Genomic DNA, 17885 nt, shown 5'->3' on the forward strand with positions numbered 1-17885 from the left:
CGGGCTCCGAAGCGAAGAGGGGGGTGTGGCGCGGTGCTGTGAGTCTACTGCTTTTTCTGTGGAGCGAAGCCGCATAGCCATTGCCAGAGAGCGCTGCCTTTTTCCTGGGACAATTTGGCATCTAAAGAATCACCCGTGAGTACTTAAAACTCGAACAATTGGACTTCAAATAAGGATTGGCCAGTAGAGAGGAATTGGACTTAAAATTTATTTCAATTTGGTACTGAAACGGGAAAGTCTAAACAGGAAGTCAGCCTTCCGTTTCTTTGTAGTCAGAATAAAGCAAAGATAACGTAACTGGAGCATAGAAATTCACCTTTAAAGGACTGGCTTTCATCATTTAAAATCGTGGAACCCCCCTCCGGTAGCAGGAGAAGAAGGGGGACCTTTTTTTGGATTGTCTAAACCTGCAGAAGTGAGTTTAAAGTAAAGTAACTTTCCACCGTCCTGATCCTGGAGCGGAGTGTCAGGACTGACGTTTGAAGCTCATTGACCAGAGACAAATGTTTCTGACAGATAGTTAAAAGAAAAGTAACATAGTGACTCCATTGTTTCCTTTCGCATTTCAAAGGAACAAATATTGACTGAATATTTTAAAAAAGAAACTTTGTTGCTATTGTTCTTAAAAGAAAGAATAAACAAGTTGTCCCCCTAGAGGGAGACTGTGAAATTGTAACCAACTTCAGGAGCTTGCAGCTGTTACAGATTACAATCGTGGGAAAGGACTTGTGACCTTGTAGGACAATGTTTTCAGAAGCTCTCTTGGGTGCTTTCTGTAAAATAAATGCCCTATTGGATCAGCTAAGCCAGAAGACAGACTTGATGACTAATGCGACCAGAAATTTTGAACAGGCAGTAGGAAACTACATGGAGCCTACCCAGGAACTAAAACAGGAGTGTGCTATGACAGCACAGATGAGAGAAGAGGATACTGCTGAATCCTGGGTGTCAGAAATGGAGGGAGCTGCGGCCCTGCAGGATCATGAGCCTTTGGATTTGATAAATGAATTGGGAAAAAACCAGGCTTGGAAAGATAAAGTTAGGTTTGATTTGGAAATGGGGGGTTGGAATGACCCTCCCATGCCGGGATGTTTGGACTTTCTGAGTCTGATAATGGGCCGTCAGATGTTTGGAGCTGTGGGGGCTTTTAATTTTGGAGGGAATCTGAAACAGGTGTTTAAATATGACATGGAGTTTAGTCTGGACTATGGAAATGGGGCTGATCTGTTGAAAAGGGTCAAAAATATTACTAAGCTGGAGTTCCTACGAGTGGAAGGAAAATATGAAGAAGAGCCGCGGAAGGGACATGGAAGAGACTTGAGGGCCTCGGATATAAGCACACCAGGTTAATGCGCTAGATAAATGGGACAAAAAGGACTGACAAAATCCGGAACCAGGAGGAAGGGACGCTGGATGAAGATTGGATTGTTTTACTTGTTTTTCTTTTATCATTAGGACTGCTTTAAAATAATTGATGAATGCTAGAAAAATGTTGAAATGGAACTACTTGGTTCTAGTAAAAATGTTTAAAGAATTAGGTTAATGGTATGGTTATGAGAAGTCGGTAAAAATAAGATTTAAGTTTTAAGTTTCAAGGTTTTCTAAAAGACAAGCTGAAAATAGATTAAGATAATGTAAGGACAAAATATTATGAATTATGGATAGGATTTGCTGTGATAATTATTAACCAGGATACAAGAAAGGGGAGGAGGAGGAGGTCAAAGAAAGAAGGTAACGAAAGTTAAAAACTTGAGAATGATGGATGTATTTTTTCTTTTTCTTTTTTTCTTTTGTCTTTTTTTCTGTTTTTTTCTTTTTTATAATTTTTAAAAAATCTTTAATAAATATTATTTAATAAAAAAAAGGGGGAAGAAGAAATTGCCCAGACCATAGGAAAGAGGAGATTGGAACAGGCTGGCTTTAGTAAAGGCACACAGAGAGAAATAGCAGGGAGGAGCATTCTGATTCCGGAATTTAATGAACAAGGAAAAGCAAAGGCTGAAGAAAGAGAGAGAGAAAAGCTGCACAGAGCCACATTAAAGACCCGCCACCCCCTAATCCCGCCTCCTCCTTTGAAGGACCATGATTGGTCTCTTTGATCCCAGCACTTGGTAACCAGACGATGAGCTCTGCCAATTATTTAACCCCCCGCCCATCTGCTTTTGCCTCTCTCCCAATATAATTGATTTATTTCCTTTGCCAGCTGATCAAGAAACCATGGGAGCTTTGAAAGCAAGGGAACAACATCAAATATGTGCATGTGTGTGTGTGTGTGTGTGTTTAACTATTTAATAAAAACACCCTTGGAAAATTGGAGACATTAGTGATGAAATAGGCAAATCTGCCTTTCATTCCCCTCCCCATGGAAAGTTAAGGTCTGCTCTCAAGCAGAGGAAAGAGTGGGGTCCTGCTTGGACAGCATCAGAGCAAGGGGGGATCCCATGATGTTAAACTGCAGTTCTTGAATTAGATGGGCAGAAGGCATTCTGGCGGGGCTGGCCCTCCCATTAAGCAGAATTAGGCTGCTCTCTCAGGTGGCGGACAATGGGAATCACCAGAATCAGAAGCACACTCCTTTTGAAACAGCACTCCAGTTCAAGTGACAGGACTAAACATTAGCACCGCTTCCAGGCTGCCTGTGTTTTGCAAGTGGGATTCTAGGGCATTTGGGCAATTAAAAGTCGATTTGGCACTCTTGCAAAGCAGACCTGCTTCCTGCCCTCTGTCCCCATCAGGCTCCTTGTGGAAATGAAAGGGGTGGGGAAATGCCCTGGGGAATAAGGTTTGCATGACACAAATCTATTCTCCCCGCAGTCAAAGAGCCCTCCTGTATGGGAACAGAAACTGAATAACAGTGTGGTTCATCACACTATTCATCAACTCAACAACCCCAACCAACCATTCTAGCCCAGAAGCAATAAAACAGAACCAGCAAACAAGAAGCTTTCAATTAAAGGAACTGTTGCCCTTAAAACTTCCAATAGCACTTTTCTTATCCACACTGGAAAAACTGGTGCGGAAATTGTGCATTATTATCAGAAATTAAAAAAAAAATAGATTCCATGCAAAAAGTGAGCAAACAAATTATGCATGGAAACAAACTTTAGATATTTGGGTGTTAGAAGCCAGTGGACATGGTGGCTGAAATAAGTGGCACATTAAATGAAGGAATGGAAAAGTAGTAAAGCAGGGGAAAGTATGAAGAAGTTTTGTGAGCATATGCATAGCCTAAAAAGAAGGCAATATTAAGGACAATTTGAATTTGTTTTTCCCCTTCCCATCCTGTCCCAATTATTTTTCTTCCCTTGTACTTTCTCCTTTATTATTTCCTTCTGTACTGCATTTTTGCTCATTTGATTTTCTCTTTTATTGTGGCTGTGGAAGTACGAGTAGATGTGAGTGTGTGGCTGAACATATAAAAGATTCATAACAAGTTCCAAAGTCCTTAATAGTGTGGAACTTTTATGGAAGATTGTTCTCATAATTTCAAAGTTGAAAGGATGGTTGCAGGGCGGGGGGGGGGAGGTTGGTGACTGAAATGGAGATCAAGAAACATGCATATGATAAACAGTTCAAAACAACTTCTTATTGACTGACATGTTTGTGTAAAATAAATAATATATAAATTTAAAAATCAACACGAGCATATTAGCATAATCCATTTGCTTAATTTATTCCTTAATTCATTCCAGTTACAAGATTTTGGCACCTACAGTGTTTAGAATTAATTGATCATTACACTAGGTCAGTGTTTTTCAACCAGTGTGCTGTGGCACCCTGGGGTGCCTTGAAGGATGGTTAGGGGTACCACAGGCAACACTGGTCTCCGTCCCTCTCTCCTTCCCTCCCTCCTCTGATGCCCTCTCGCATCTCTGCCTCCCAAAGGCTTGCACAGCTGTTTGTTGCAGCAGCCCTGGCTACAAGCTCTCAGGTGAATGGTGCCTCTGGGGGTACTTCCCAGACCCCCATGGGGCAGTGTGAGGAGGCACCTCTCTTTGGGGCAGGAGAAGCAGCTCAGAGACCGGGGCAGCAGCTGCGGCTGCCCAGAGGACTCCCAAGAGGAGGGGGGAGGAGAGGAGGCTGAGGGCACACTCTACAAGGGAGGGTGTTTGAAAAAGGTTGAGAGGCTGCCAACTCTGCAGGCAAGAGGTGACGTAACTGGGCTCCTGAGCCCCACAGGGGTGCCACAGAAAGAATGTAGTTTGTCAAGGGAACTGTGGACCCCAAAAGGTTGAAAGCTTCTGCACTAGGTGCCTTGGTCGCTTCTCTTATGCATATGTAAGGCAAGAAGCCCACCCCACCTTGCACTCTGTATTGCAGGGACAGTCAACACAATGACCTTCAGATGTTGTTGTACTGCAGCTCCTGTCATGATCATTGGACCAAGCTGGCAGGAGCTGAAGGGAGTTGTCCAATAATTGGAGAGGACATTTGGCTCCTCCTCCTATAGACTAACAGCTGTCACATGGCTGCTATCAGATAACAAGTTTCTCAATCCAAAGGCAGATTTAGGGGCGTGCGACTAGTTTGCCCACACTAGTTGCTGAGCCGAGAAGGCGCCGCAGGGGTGCCACAACAATGATGAGCAATAGAAGGGGAGAGGTGGTTGCGGGGGTGAATTTCGATGTTGGCCTTGAGGAGAGGGAAAGAGAATGTGCTTGCAGGCTTTTTGCTAAGGCGATCACCAGCGATAATTTGTTTCTACTCAGGAATTACCTGTCAATATCAGGTCTTGGTCTAAAAGTACATCCTTTCTCATCAGGCCTTTCTGTTGTCTAGCACCTGAGTTCGGTAGAATTGAAGTAACACACCTGGCCACTCTCTAATGCCCCCACTATATCTGGGCCAAAGCAGGCCTCTCTCCCGTTACATAGTGTTGATTTGGTTACATGTTACTGTAAAAGACGGAAGCATCTTTATGGCCCAACTCTTCTGCACTCCCAAGACTTTCCTCAGTTGTTATTATGTTCACAGAAAGTCATTTCTGTTTTGTGGAAGAGGTCATGAGCTATGGCTTTGCATAATGCTTTTTTTCTTTAAAAAAATGTTTAGGGGTAGTCTCATTTTGACTCAAGAAAATCACCATTTTATAGTTCAAATCGGGAAAAATAAATACAGGAAATGGACAAAAGTACAAAGGTTCACAAAATGTTTAGGGGTATGCTTTACTTTACACATGCTATATGGGTTTGATCAAATTATTTCATGTCCCCCTCACTTCCCTAAGCAGACAGGAGTCTCATGAGGCCTGGGCAGTGGTAGCCTCATTTTACATAGGAACCTGAGAATAGCCCCAGTGGGGCACGTACTTGACACTGTACTAAAAAAAAAATGTGTAGCTAAGTGGCCAGAGTAAAGGGGCCAATATTTACGTATTTGCCTCAATTCCATAATCTGTAAAATGGGAATAAGGATTGCTATGGCAAAAGAATAAAAAAGGAGCACAGTGGCCTTTGCACATTGGATGTAGGGTAGATGTCTATGACACCATCTCCAAAGTTTATGCAATATCGGAGTCGAAGATGCAACATCCACATCTCTCAATTGTCGCCACTTCTCCCATCCCAATAGCCCATATTGCTTTTTCATGTTTAAGAGCTGCCATCCTTACTTTGCTTGTTTTGACCAACCCATCCTCTCAACATCCAGATTGGGTTATGTCATTGGCATGGCAGGTGGTGCAGCAGCTCTGTAGCAGTAGGAGAGCATGAGAAGGCAGGACATTGCTCAATGATGCAAGGAGGTTAAGTGAGGGGGAGATATTAAGGCTTGCTGCAGTGTCAGGAAGCAAATGGAGGCCAGTGCATAGGACTAAATTTGCCAGACGAGATTATGGGTCAAGCATGTCCAGGCTGAGTTGTGATAGTGCCATTTATCATGGCAGCACCAAGCACAGGTGCAACATTTAAGATCCGTTTTCTGGATTGCTTCTTAATGGACTTGGATTAAAAAAGACACAGCAGTTAAGAAGGCTCATCTAGCTCAGCGCTCGGAGCTCTCAAACACTGGAGCATGCTCACAGCCAGTGCTGGGGAAACCAGCAGACACCCAGTCCTATGTTGCCGTAAAGCAGTTTTACTCCAGTTCCCCTTAGCATTTTTTTTAGAACAAGGATGAAGCTGCTGCAGAACCTGTTATGCAGACTCTTAACTCCAACCAGCCTGTATTCTGCCAGCTCTAGGGGTGCTGTGACCAAGCACTAGGTCTTGAGCTGCCACAGTGCAGTGAACAGGGCTGTGGCTGAAAGTCCTGGAGCAGGGCAGCCCAAAGCTTTCGAATCCACATCCAAAAGAACTAGGCTGGTTACTAGGAAATGAAGATTTTGGCTGGTGTAGTTTTCTATTGTTGTTTAGTCGTCCAGTCGTGTCCAACTGAACTATAGGATAGTTTTAACCAGAGTTTTGCAGGAACACGTTTCTTTCCACATCTTACACCTGCAGGCACCTCAATACAAGGCTGTCACTTCTAAAAGAGGGCAGTGTAAGGTGGGAGATGGGAGATGGTTTAGTTTCTGTGCTAGGAAACTCAGGAAAGCAATAACCCCAGCTCCTGCTGGGCCACTGGGTGGTTAAGACATTCTACATATATGGGAGCCAAGCACAGCTTTAAAGGTGGCCCATGATGCTGAATATAGTACGTGGTGAAGGTGCAGAAATCTAGTGCTGAAGCTCACATAAATTGAATGAACGGGGCAGGGGGGTAAGATGGGTTGTGATCAAGTCCAAGCAGGGCTGTAGAAGCACGCACAGCAATGCACAGCTGCCCCTTGCCTCCTGTATTTCCATCTTCCCTCCTCCCTCTGCACCAAACCTGGAACTCACAAAGTCAGACAAGACAAGTTATATAGCAAAAATGTTTAATCTCTCCTTGATGCGCGTGTTTATTTACAAGTACTAAATCTGAAGAACATTAAAATAGGAAATAGCAGGATATTTACACAATCAAAGGGTGCCGACCTGCCACACTGGCACAGTTGCTTCAAGTCTGAAACAATCACATAAAGTTTTCATCATTTTATTTTTATTTTTTTATTTTACTATTAAAATTCTTTGTTTCTTATTGTTTTCTCTGCTCCACCCCTCCCATGCCAAACCCCTTCCCCTTTACTTAAAGGACAGCTAACTGTGGACTTGACATTCCTTTGAAAGAAGAGAGAGTGGCAGGCCTTGCAAGGCTTGTACGTGTTTTAAACACATTTCCCAGGGCGGAAATGAATAGTGCTCCATTAAAAAAAGGCTGCAATGGGGGTGGGGCAGGGGAAGGTCTTGCTCACCATCCTGACGAATGCACCAGCCCTTTCATTAGACTATCCCTAAACTGTTAAGAGTCCAAGGAACTGGGGATGTCACTAACATAGAGTTTAAGAAATAAAGAAAACACCAGACGCTTCCTTATTAGCTGGCTCAAACCATTTTCTCCGAAGAGCTGTGTATTTTTTGGAACCAGATTATTTGACATTTCCATTGAGATACCCTCTAAAACTAAGCCTTCAATAGCTGACGTGTTCCTTCAGTCCCTATTCCTAGCATGTCCTGTCCTCAGATAGCACCAGTGTTTGCGGGCACAGGGTGGCGGTGGTAGGAGGCTGACGGAGCAGGGGTTATATGATTAAGCATTTTTAACAATGGATAGAGGAAAGTGGAAGTAGCACCTGAAAAAGAGAAGGTACATTTCACATGCACCTTTTCTCAAGGAATACTTAAAAAGTATTCTTGTGGGGAAGCTGGTAACATGTGGGTTGGATGAGGTAGCTGTTAGGTGGATTTGTAGCTGGTTGACTGACCCAACTCAGAGTGCTTACTAATAGTTCCTAATCAACCTGGAAAAGACTGACGTGAGGTGCCACAGAGTTCTTTATAAATTACTTAGATGAAAGAATTTAGGGCAGGGGTCAGCAAGCTTTTTCAGCAGGGGGCCGGTCCACTGTCCCTCAGACCTTGTGGGGGGGCAGACTATATTTTTGGGGGGCGGGGGAATGATACAAGAGCACGACGAGCCCCGGTGGCTGCTTACCTGTGTCTTGCGAGTGGCAGGGGCTGGCAGCGGTGGAGGGACAATGAGCAGTGCACGAAAGGGCTCTGGAGAGGGGCTGCTTAAAATGGTGGCTGCTTGAGCACTGCTGCTGCTGGCACCAACAAAGCCCAGCCTCCTCTATGCAGGGAGGGGAGAAGCCAGGAGGAGGGAGGGAGGAGGCGCCGCCGCCACCGCCATGTGAGGGAGAGGGAGGGAAAGAACATGTGCGCTAGAGATCTATGCGGCGATTCCCGGACCGCCCGCGGGCCAGATCCAGAAGGAAATTGGGCCTGATCCAGCCCATGGACCTTAGTTTGCCCATGATTTAGGGGATACTCATCAAATTTGCACATGACACAAAACTGGGACAAGTAGCTAATGCCACGTTAAGACAGAATCGGGATTCAAAATGACTTTAACAGATTAAGAGAACCAGGCCCAAACTATCAACATGTAAGGTTCTACACTTAGGTAGGAAGAACCAGCTGCACAAACATAAGATGAGGAACACCTGGCTTGCCAGTAGTACATGTGAAAAGGATCTAGGGGTCTTAGTAGAGGACAAGTTTAACATGCTTCAAACTCTACAATTCCACGATTCTGTGATTCTATGAATCAACAGTGTGATGCAGCAGCAAAAAAAGCTAATGCTAGTCTAGGCTGCATCAACAAAAGTATTGTGTTCAGATCAAGGGAAGTAATAGTACCGCTTTGTTCTGCCTTGGCCAGACCACACCTGGAGTACTGTGTCGAGTTTTGGGCACCACAGTTTAAGGATTCTGACAAGCTGGAATGTGTGCAGAGGAGGGTGACCAAGATGATCAAGGGTCTGGAAGCTAAGTCTTAGATGAATGGTTGAGGGAGCTATGCAAGTTTAGCCTAGAAAAGAGGAGATTGAGAGGAAATATGATAGCCATCCTCAAATATCTAAATGGCTGTCACATGGAAGATGGAGTAAGCTTGTTTCCTCCTGCTCTGGAGGGTTGGACAAGAAAGGAGATTCCAACTAAACATAACGGAAAAACTTTCTGACGGTAAGAGCTGTTTGACAGTGGATCTGACTCTCTCGGGAGGTAGTGGACTCTCCTTCATTGGAGGTTTTTAAGCAGAAGTTGAATGGCCATCTGTCACGGAGGCTTCAGTTGAGATTCCTGCATTGTGGAGGTTGAACTAGAACTAGATGATCCAACTCTACGATTCTATGAGTCATGGAGACCTTATTTAGAAGTAACTAATACATTGAATAGTGGCATTGTGGGGAAGGGAGCTCATATAATGTTGGTGGGAATGGATTGGTGATGCTTGGATGAAAACCAGAGAAAATTATGAAGCTATAAAGGTGGCAAACCTTTTTTTTTTTTTTTTAAAGTCACCAGCTCCTGACTGCAATTGCTCTTAGAAATCCTTTGCCACACGAATGTCACTACGGCAAAGCAGAAAATGTCAACCTATTCAGCTGGCCCTATGCCAATACAGCTATAACAAAAATATATCTGGTTGACAGATTGTTCCAAATCAGCCAGGCCTCTTCCCTGTAACCGCCTTACCGCTTTATATCCCCGCCCTTTTGTTTTTGAAGAATGTCTTTTTCTTCTGCAATTCATGCCAGATCAATAATTAGTGAACATAAGATAAGTTATGCTCTCCTCTCCCAAAGTGTTAATGGCTTATAGGTTTTGCTTTTCAGGTGATCGTCTGAGCATCAAAATGCATAGCAAAAGTTTAGTACCAATGGCATGATTGCACATCATATTCAAAGTCCTGCAGAAGTCGGAAACGTCAGGAGATTTGACATTGCCACTGAAGTCCCCAGATGTGTCTTTGCATGGATAGATGCCGATGTGTACAACCCAATGAAGAGTAACATACGGGTTTGCTTCCATGCTACAACCCTTTAGCACTGCTCAGGCACTGTATTTAGCTGGAAGCTGAACTAAAACAAGAGGTTAGTGTTAACGTTATCTGTCAATGTCTTTCTGTGCACCCCCCCATCCTCCCTTAATGTTTGCTCCTATGTAAAGCCTATTTAGCAAAGGGTCACAGCAACATTAATTAAGAGTTTTATCTTTGCCTGCTTTATTGCTTCTGGATGAGTTCAGATAGGAAAATTAGTGATTAATGGTTTATTAACTGCCCCAATTTCAATTGTGTATGTGAGTCTATTGGTGATTTCCACTATGGGAAGGAAAATGATGAGAGGAAGTCACTATTATCCCCCCCCCCCGAATAAATAAATAAATAGATAGATAGATAAGAGGCAATTAAGCAATTATTCATCCCTAACGCTCCAGCCATGATCAAGAGAAAGATATAAAATGGGCAAGATCTGCAAACAAGATAAAACTTAAATTAAGGGCACAGGAACTCCCAACAACATTTTGCCCAGCCCTGCAGTACAGGCTGGTGATCCAATTGCATTTCATTACCCAAATTTATGCCGTGAATCAGTATTGAGGGGGGGACAGATGGACAGGGCAAGACCGGAAAGACTGGAATGCAGTCAGTGATTTAAGAACGATGCTGTCTGAATGTTCCATAACGAGCAAATGAACAAAGGAAGGAGATTCCAGAGAAAGTGGCTAATATGGAAGCAGCTAAGATTAAAAACTGCCCAAGAAAGAAAGAAAAAAGATCCTCTAGGTGTGAGCCAGATTGTAAATCTTTTTAACACAGTGGACGAGTATCTGCTGACAAAAAAAATAAAAAATCCTGTTGATTTCAGTGGAATTGCAAGCACTGGGGTAAGAAAGAAGATGAAAATTTGGACTCGCTGCTTGTCTGTTATCTGCTTTGTCTCTGCTCACCGCCTTGGGGAGATGCCACTGAGTTTCTCTTCTGCCCCAGGCACTGTCTGCAAAGTCACTGGCTTGGTTTCTGTGGCAGAATTGTGACTGTCGAAGGCAGTGCCAGCGGCAAAGGAAGCCCAACTCTGCATGGTGTGCAGACCACCAGTAGGCATTTTAGTGTTGGCAATTACACACCCATGCACAAGCACAGAAAACAGGGGGGAGGTGACAACATATTTATGATTTACCCCATTTTCTGTGGGTTGAAGGCGTGTAGAAATCTGTTTGCCAAGATGTCCAATTTAAGCCTGACCAGTGCTTTTCTTCTAGGAAAAAAAGGTGCCGGTACTCACCATGAAGTTGTTAAAGTAAGTGCCACACTTTTAAGAAGTGCTTTACTTTTAGGTGGGGGGGGGGAGGTGCCAGTATACCCTTGAATACCCCCAGAAAAAAAAGCACTGAGCCTTGCCATCTTGGTGCTTGCCTGTGTGCCCCTTATGCTGCTGATGCTGAGATTCCACTGGGATTCTGTACAAAAGATTAAATGTGAACTGTCCAGAAAGCTTGCAGCCTGACAGACTGAATCACAAACTGTATCAACCTGAAGTATTTGCACGGGAGCTGATTTAGCTGTTGCTTTCCAGTTATTTCAGCTGGCGGTCTGTCCACTGTGGAGTCAGTCTGGACACAGGGAAAGTATTCCTCCACTCCACAAACATTCCCTAGTGGCAAGTTAAATAGCTACGATTCTGCTAAGCGTTAGGCTAAGAACTCTTCCCCCCACCCCCCTGCTGCCATGGCCCACATGGAGATGACTTGGTTCACTGAAGGCTAGGAACTGGGAAGATAGGATGCAATTAGCTAGGTCTTTCTAAAGGCCAGTCCTGAAGACTGAACAAACCAACTTACATTCTGCAGGCCCTTCAAATTAAGCCAACTTCTAATGCACTTTGCTGAGTTTTTATCGGAAAAGATAAAAGTTGTTCACTTGAGGTAACCCACTGAATACTATTTTTATAGTGAAGTCTCCCAATATGTTATTGCTGAGATACCTGGATAAGATAAGTGAGTGGCTCTAGAGGAATGGTATATGGCATTTTCCAGTCAAACGTTTGCTCTCTATGCAATCAACAGAGGGGGATTTTGTCATTTGCTTCTTAAAAGTCAGGATGGCACTTTAGTTTTCCATCAAATGGTGCTGACTTACATCAAGCCGAAAGATCGAGCCTCTATCTCTTTTAAGTGTCAATCATGTAATGATTTATGCTTCCAAGTACACTTGAAACAAAGTCCAAGGAGGGGAACCTGTAAAATATTACAGTATCTTTTGTGTGTAGAAACACTTAGCTGTCCTTTAAGGCTTCTGAGTACCATTTTTTCCAGAAATAAACAGTTAATTCTTTTTTTTTTTCTTATACAAGAAGTGGCAAATTAATTCCAAAATTTCAAAAATAAAAAGGTCTAAACAAACCTCTAGTATTCAACACTTGCATTTTTTTTCTTTTAAAAAAAGTTCAACTCAGACTAAACTCTAGCACAGTCATGCAACAGCCCACAGGTCCTATGGATCCAGAGAGATCTCGGGAATCCCTAGGTGTTTTTCCATTATATTTTTATTGTCGTCTTGTCTTCTTCTCTTCCTCCTCTTTAATTAAAAATAATTAAAAAGGATAAAAACAAAATTACAAAGCAATCTGAGATGTATATAGGCTTCAAATGATTGTTCTGTTTGATGAGAAATGTTTGAAATTTATCCATTTGGTATTTTCCACTGGTTGTGTAAAAACCATATGTGATACTGGTTTGAGCTCTTTCTGTTAACTATACAGTGCCCCACTGGGGCACAAGAATTAGATTGTAACAACATATATATATATACACGCACACACACACATTTTAAATTTTAATTAAAAACTTCATTACATCCCCTCTCCTCCCCTTATTTGCACTCTCAGGGAATGGGTAGGATCAGGCTTGGTCTGTTCTGCAATAGCCTCTCTCTCAACTTCAACCTAGACTTGAGATAGCAACTGAGTTTATTGGTACTGGGTGGGTGGGTGAAGGCTGAAAATTTGGTGGGTTTGGTCACCTGAGTTGAATTAGGGCAGTGGCTTCATCACACTGGTAAACTTTTAATGATAATTAAAGGCATTACATTTGTCAGGAACTGAATCGAGGGGATTAAAATTCCTAGGGTCAGAACAGTGAATGGAATGATGTAGAGATAATGAAAAAGAGAGGAGCAAAGGGAAACAGATTTTAGCAAGAGTTCAGGAGCTTGCTTCTCTCACATACTGTGGTTTAGGCTGGATATGGGATGTACTGGTTCTTTGTTAGGGTTGGACCAGAAAACTCAGACCCAGTGGGCATTTCAGGACCTTCAGAAATGCTTTGCTCAGTGTGCAGGATTATTTTATTATTATTTTTTAATTTATTTATTTCAGTGAATTGATTAACTGCCCTTTGGTACAAGACATCCAGACCAGTGTGAAATTAAAATTATGGGGTGCCAACATGCACTTTGTAGGCCATAGACCCAAACCCTAGTTCAACTAGGGACAGTCTCTCTTGCCTACTCTCACATAGCTTCATTGCTCTTTAGGTGTAGAATGATAATAATGCAGGGGTGGTGGGATGCAGAATAAACAGTTGCCTCCTAAAATTGCAAACCTAATTAATAAGTAAAATGCTCCTTTCCGATAGCAGATAAATCACATTTCAAAGATGGAGCTACTGAATTCCAGGGACGGGAGTTGTTTCAGTTTGAAAATGAGGACACCTTCTGACTCTCAAGGAGTGAGCAGACACAAAACGAAGGTACATACAACATCTCCTCCAAACAGTGCTGGATGTCTTGGGAAACACCATGGCAGCAACACAGGAACCTTTGCCTTGAATTGGACTGGAAATACCTGGTAACAACCTGGGCGACGTGGTAGTAACTAACAGCATCTGGGTCTTCTTCTGCAGTTTGCTAACCAGGAGAAGCCCAAAGCCAACCAGGTGCATAGAGGAAAGAGGAGGCAGACTTTGGGTTGAACCAAGTAGCAGAGAATAGAAAGCAGAACTCAAGTTGCAGGAATTACCCCTCTCGTAACGCTAACATCAGATTGGAATGAATGATGCTCTGCTCTCCCACTAAGATCATTATTTCCCTGCTCTCTGGAGCAGTCCGTAGCCAAAGCAAGCTATGGAGAAGATCACACATAATCTAACGATTCCTGCACAAAAGTAATAATGTAATTATTAAGTAATAATGAAGGGCATTGGACTAGATGGCACTTGGAGTCCCTTCCAACTCTACAATTCCACAAAACTCATTTCTTATCTGCACTCTCTCACCCTCTTCTAATTGGCCTAACCAGAACCAAATCCGCTGGTGAAGCTGCTTATCCCAACAGAGGGGAATTACAAGACTGTTGGGAGTTTGGGTCTTCATTGCTACCAAAACAAAAAGAGAAGCTCTGCATTTTGCTGAAGAAATTGGGATGAGGAATAAATAAAATATTCTAAAATGGTGCGTGTACACACTTACACACCTGAAAAAACTAAAGGGGCACCCCACTTATATATAATGTTTCTGTCAGTGCTAAACTGCAGCTCCGTGTTCCTCATCTCTTAGCATGAAGTCTGACCTCATGATTTCTCTGAATAGACCCAGCGTTGCCATGGTCTGCCAGAAATGGAGACAACACAGAAGAAGCATCTACTCATAGGCTTCCTGCATGACCCAGACCCTACCAAGTCTGACTGCATCTCTTACTAAGATGCCTTTCCTCTACAACGGAAGAGGGAATACTGAGAGAAGGTTCAAACAGCCACCCCCATTCACTGTGCCTATGCAGTGGCAATACGTGGCAGTACCCCTCTGTCTAAATGCCCCATGAGTGGGAAATGTACAGATGAGGGCAGCTGGGGGTGGGCTACTCTGGGGCGGGTGGGGCAATGAGAACTTTTGAAAGTTGCTAAACTCTGCTTACAAACAGCTAGCCCTGTCTTAATCTATAAAAAGGCAAAACAGGGACTTTTCTCAAAAGTGTGCCACTTTCCACAAAGTAATTCACCACAAACAGGTGGAAAGATCTCTCTGCAGGGGTTTGCCATGCATGGCCCACCCTCCCTTTTGCAAGTTCTTTGCCCTCTGGGTACCTTAAACCTTCGGCACCCGCGTAAGCAGCATTCAAAACAAGAGCATCAATTTGGCCTGTGCTAAATGTTATTAAAATAAAATATGGCACAGGACAAAGTGTAGGAAGAATCAAAGATAGAGGGGCTCTTCTCTTGGACTCCATGCACCCCCACTTCTATCCCAAGCAAGCAATGCTCCTTTCTTTTTGTTGAAACAAAAATTAAAAAAAAATATCCTGCAATGTTTTGTTTAAAATTTAGAACCTCCCCACACTCATATATTTTAAATCTTTTTCAAAAACAAAACAAAAACAAAACCTAGCTTGTGGAAATTGTGCAAATATAGCAGTTAACACTAGAGGAAGAAGGCCAGAGAGTATGGAAGAGAAGGTAGAGAGTGGAGCTGTCCAGGCAAGGCGGGAAAGGAAGGAAGTACAGGGAGAAGGGGCAGGGAATTATAAGCCTACCAAACCGCCTGCCATGGGGGGAAAAACCATAAGGTAAAAAGGTTGTCCTAGACGTTAGTGCAGTCCCCAACCTTCCGTCGCCAAATCTGGAGCAGGCCTTGGTGGGAGCCGGAGAAGGGAGGCAGTGGCAGCTGAGCAGGGATTTGTCTCACTGGCCCTCCTTGCACATCTCCTGGGGTCCTTCAGGTTCTTTGCTACGTCGCTCCTTCCAAAAGGTCTTTAAGATAGGCTCCGTTTGCTTTTGAGAACGGCGGTCTTACGTTGCTGTTGTTTTGCTGTTCGTTGTGTGTAAAGTGTTCTGAGACGCAGCAGATTCTGTGCATTGTTTGGTGCCAGGCCCCAATGTATTCCTTGATTGCTTTCTTGCTGCCGCGACTCACTTGCCGCTCTCTCTCTCCCTTAAGAGTCCACTGCCAGGGAAGTCTGCAGCACCATCTCGACCTTTTCAGCTACTTAGGGCCATTGTGTCAATTGCCTGCTCCAACTTACTCCGCAGCCGTTGCCTTCGGGCCTGTTCGTCCTTCTCTAAAGCAGCTAAAATCTGGCAAAGGGAAAGACGTGTAGATGAAATCATTAGTAAAGGAAGACTCTGGGATAATTTGAAACATGCTTCACACCAGTGGTAGTCTAGAAAGAAAAGCCAGGAGAGATTCCCCACCAAACACTCCAAAACCCCCCTTTTAAGGATGAAGAAATATGGGACGGCCATTCTCTTGACCGTCACAACTAGGAGAGGCTGCTAAAAATGGCAGCTACTCAACAGTGCTTCAGCAAGTGTGTTGCCCCATTCTAGCGGCTGAGCAAGGAGGAGCAATCACCATACTGCCAGGGCTGCAGCCTGCCACACACTATCCCCAATCATCCTGCAACAGGGTTGCAGCTGTCTAGCTTGGCTAGTGAGCTGAAGTGGCTGTATTTTCCTCCCGCTCCCATGTGAGTGTGTGAGAAAGAGACAAAAGAGTCAGAGGGCACATTGAAGGCAATGCTTAATTGCCCATCTATCTTCCTTCCAGGAAGCATATATGGAGTCTGGCTAGCAGCAGATCTACAAAAACCTTTGCAGATCTGCTAGGACTCCTCACACACATCCGGCAACTAGAGCAAGGGATAATGACAGGTGGCCGAATACTTCCCCCTGCAGAAACCTGGTAGTCCAGTAATATCTGGAGGGCCACAGGTTGCTCAGCCCTTCTTAATTCAGAGAACAGGAGAACTCTCCCGCAATGGCATGATCTGGGACTTTTCTGATGGTCCTGGGGACAAGGAAACACTGAGGACATTTATGAAATTGGCATCTTTAATTATGGAATAATTAAACCTAGTCCACTTTCTAGTTCTGTTCTCACAATCAGATGAGAATCACTAGATCACTCTTTGGATGTAATCCAGGAAATCTTGAAAAACTCTGCATCTTCAGGCACACAGACTATATGAACTGAGAGATAATCAGGGATGTTGTGAACAGGGGTTTGGATTCTGAGGGGGGGAGGATGGGATTTAGCAGGAAAGCAGCTAGTGAAAGGGGCTGAGATAGTGAGGGAATGGTGGGATTTTTCTACAAAAAGGAGAGAGAGGTGCCCATCATCAGGAGTCCATTGAACCAAGTCCCACGCCCTTTAAATTGCGCTGCCAGATAAAGAACAGATGATTAAAATGCAAACCCATCAGAAATCCCATTATAGTGGCTAAGTTTGTTGTGAGTGCAAGGTGGATTTCTCTTTCCAATTAAATGTCAAAGCATCCATCAAAGGGGACTTGATTAACCATTTCATTGGCTGCATAATTGGAAATAAACTCTTGTATAATTAATAGACTGACTATTAGAAGGCAGGAAAGGTCCATCACAAGCCCTACAGGTAATTCCTTAATATGGAAATCAGCTCCTTTTGATTAAGAGCAGCTGTGGCGCCCTACAGGTCTCCAGCGCTAAACGTGCAGAACGTGCTGTGGAGAGTACACAGCGCTGCAGCTCAGGACCTTGCGGATGATGAAACACTTAAAAGCTCAGTGCAGTTTCTATAAAGGTGATTTGCCACATAGTTAGCGAATGAATGAAGAATCCTAAGAGTTGGAAAAGAGGGTAAAGCAGCTCAACTTCATTCCCTAGGGGAGGATAACTACTGTTAGCTTCCTCCTCAGTACAAAAACTGAGCCTGCTGCAATTCTGCATGGGGATAACCAAGACCTGCATTGGCACATATGGAAGGACCCCCAATACTCCATCCAAAGCGCAGAAAACGCCAATCACAGTGATTTCTAGGTGGCCAAGCTCCGAATGCAAATGACACGTTAATCTGGCAGAAATAAAAACGATGAAATTATTAAGGGTACTGGAGCTATTGAGTGACTAGGAACAGGAGTTCTATTCATGGTTCGTGAATCCCTTTCTCTCTTGATTCAAGAAAGACTCACTACATTCTGAAAGATTTACAACCTGTTTTGTATTTGTTTGATCTTCTATTATTGTGTTGCCCTTCTGGGAGCAGCATAG

At 43.7% G+C, this 17885-nt stretch overlaps 1 protein-coding gene and 1 long non-coding RNA gene across 7 annotated transcripts in view; one reads left to right on the forward strand and one right to left on the reverse strand.

Moving 5' to 3' along the window:
* The first annotated feature begins 1917 nt into the window (after positions 1-1917).
* LOC310756262 lies at positions 1918-2314 on the forward strand. The gene is made up of 2 exons (XR_014544782.1): positions 1918-2111; positions 2204-2314. It is a non-coding gene; the product is annotated as an uncharacterized lncRNA (long non-coding RNA).
* A 4525-nt stretch (positions 2315-6839) lies between these two features.
* Positions 6840-17885, reverse strand: part of PLXNA1 (plexin A1) — a 300883-nt gene continuing 289837 nt past the window's right edge. For all 6 annotated transcript variants that reach the window (XM_083602755.1, XM_083602754.1, XM_083602757.1 and 3 more), the window contains exon 32: positions 6840-15935. In XM_083602755.1, coding sequence (XP_083458881.1) covers positions 15840-15935 — 96 coding nt within the window. In that variant the 3' untranslated portion in view covers positions 6840-15839. The remainder of the gene's footprint in view (positions 15936-17885) is intronic.

Source organism: Podarcis filfolensis (genome assembly GCF_964270895.1).
Source record: "Podarcis filfolensis genome assembly, chromosome: 2".
NCBI lineage: Eukaryota > Metazoa > Chordata > Lepidosauria > Squamata > Lacertidae > Podarcis > Podarcis filfolensis.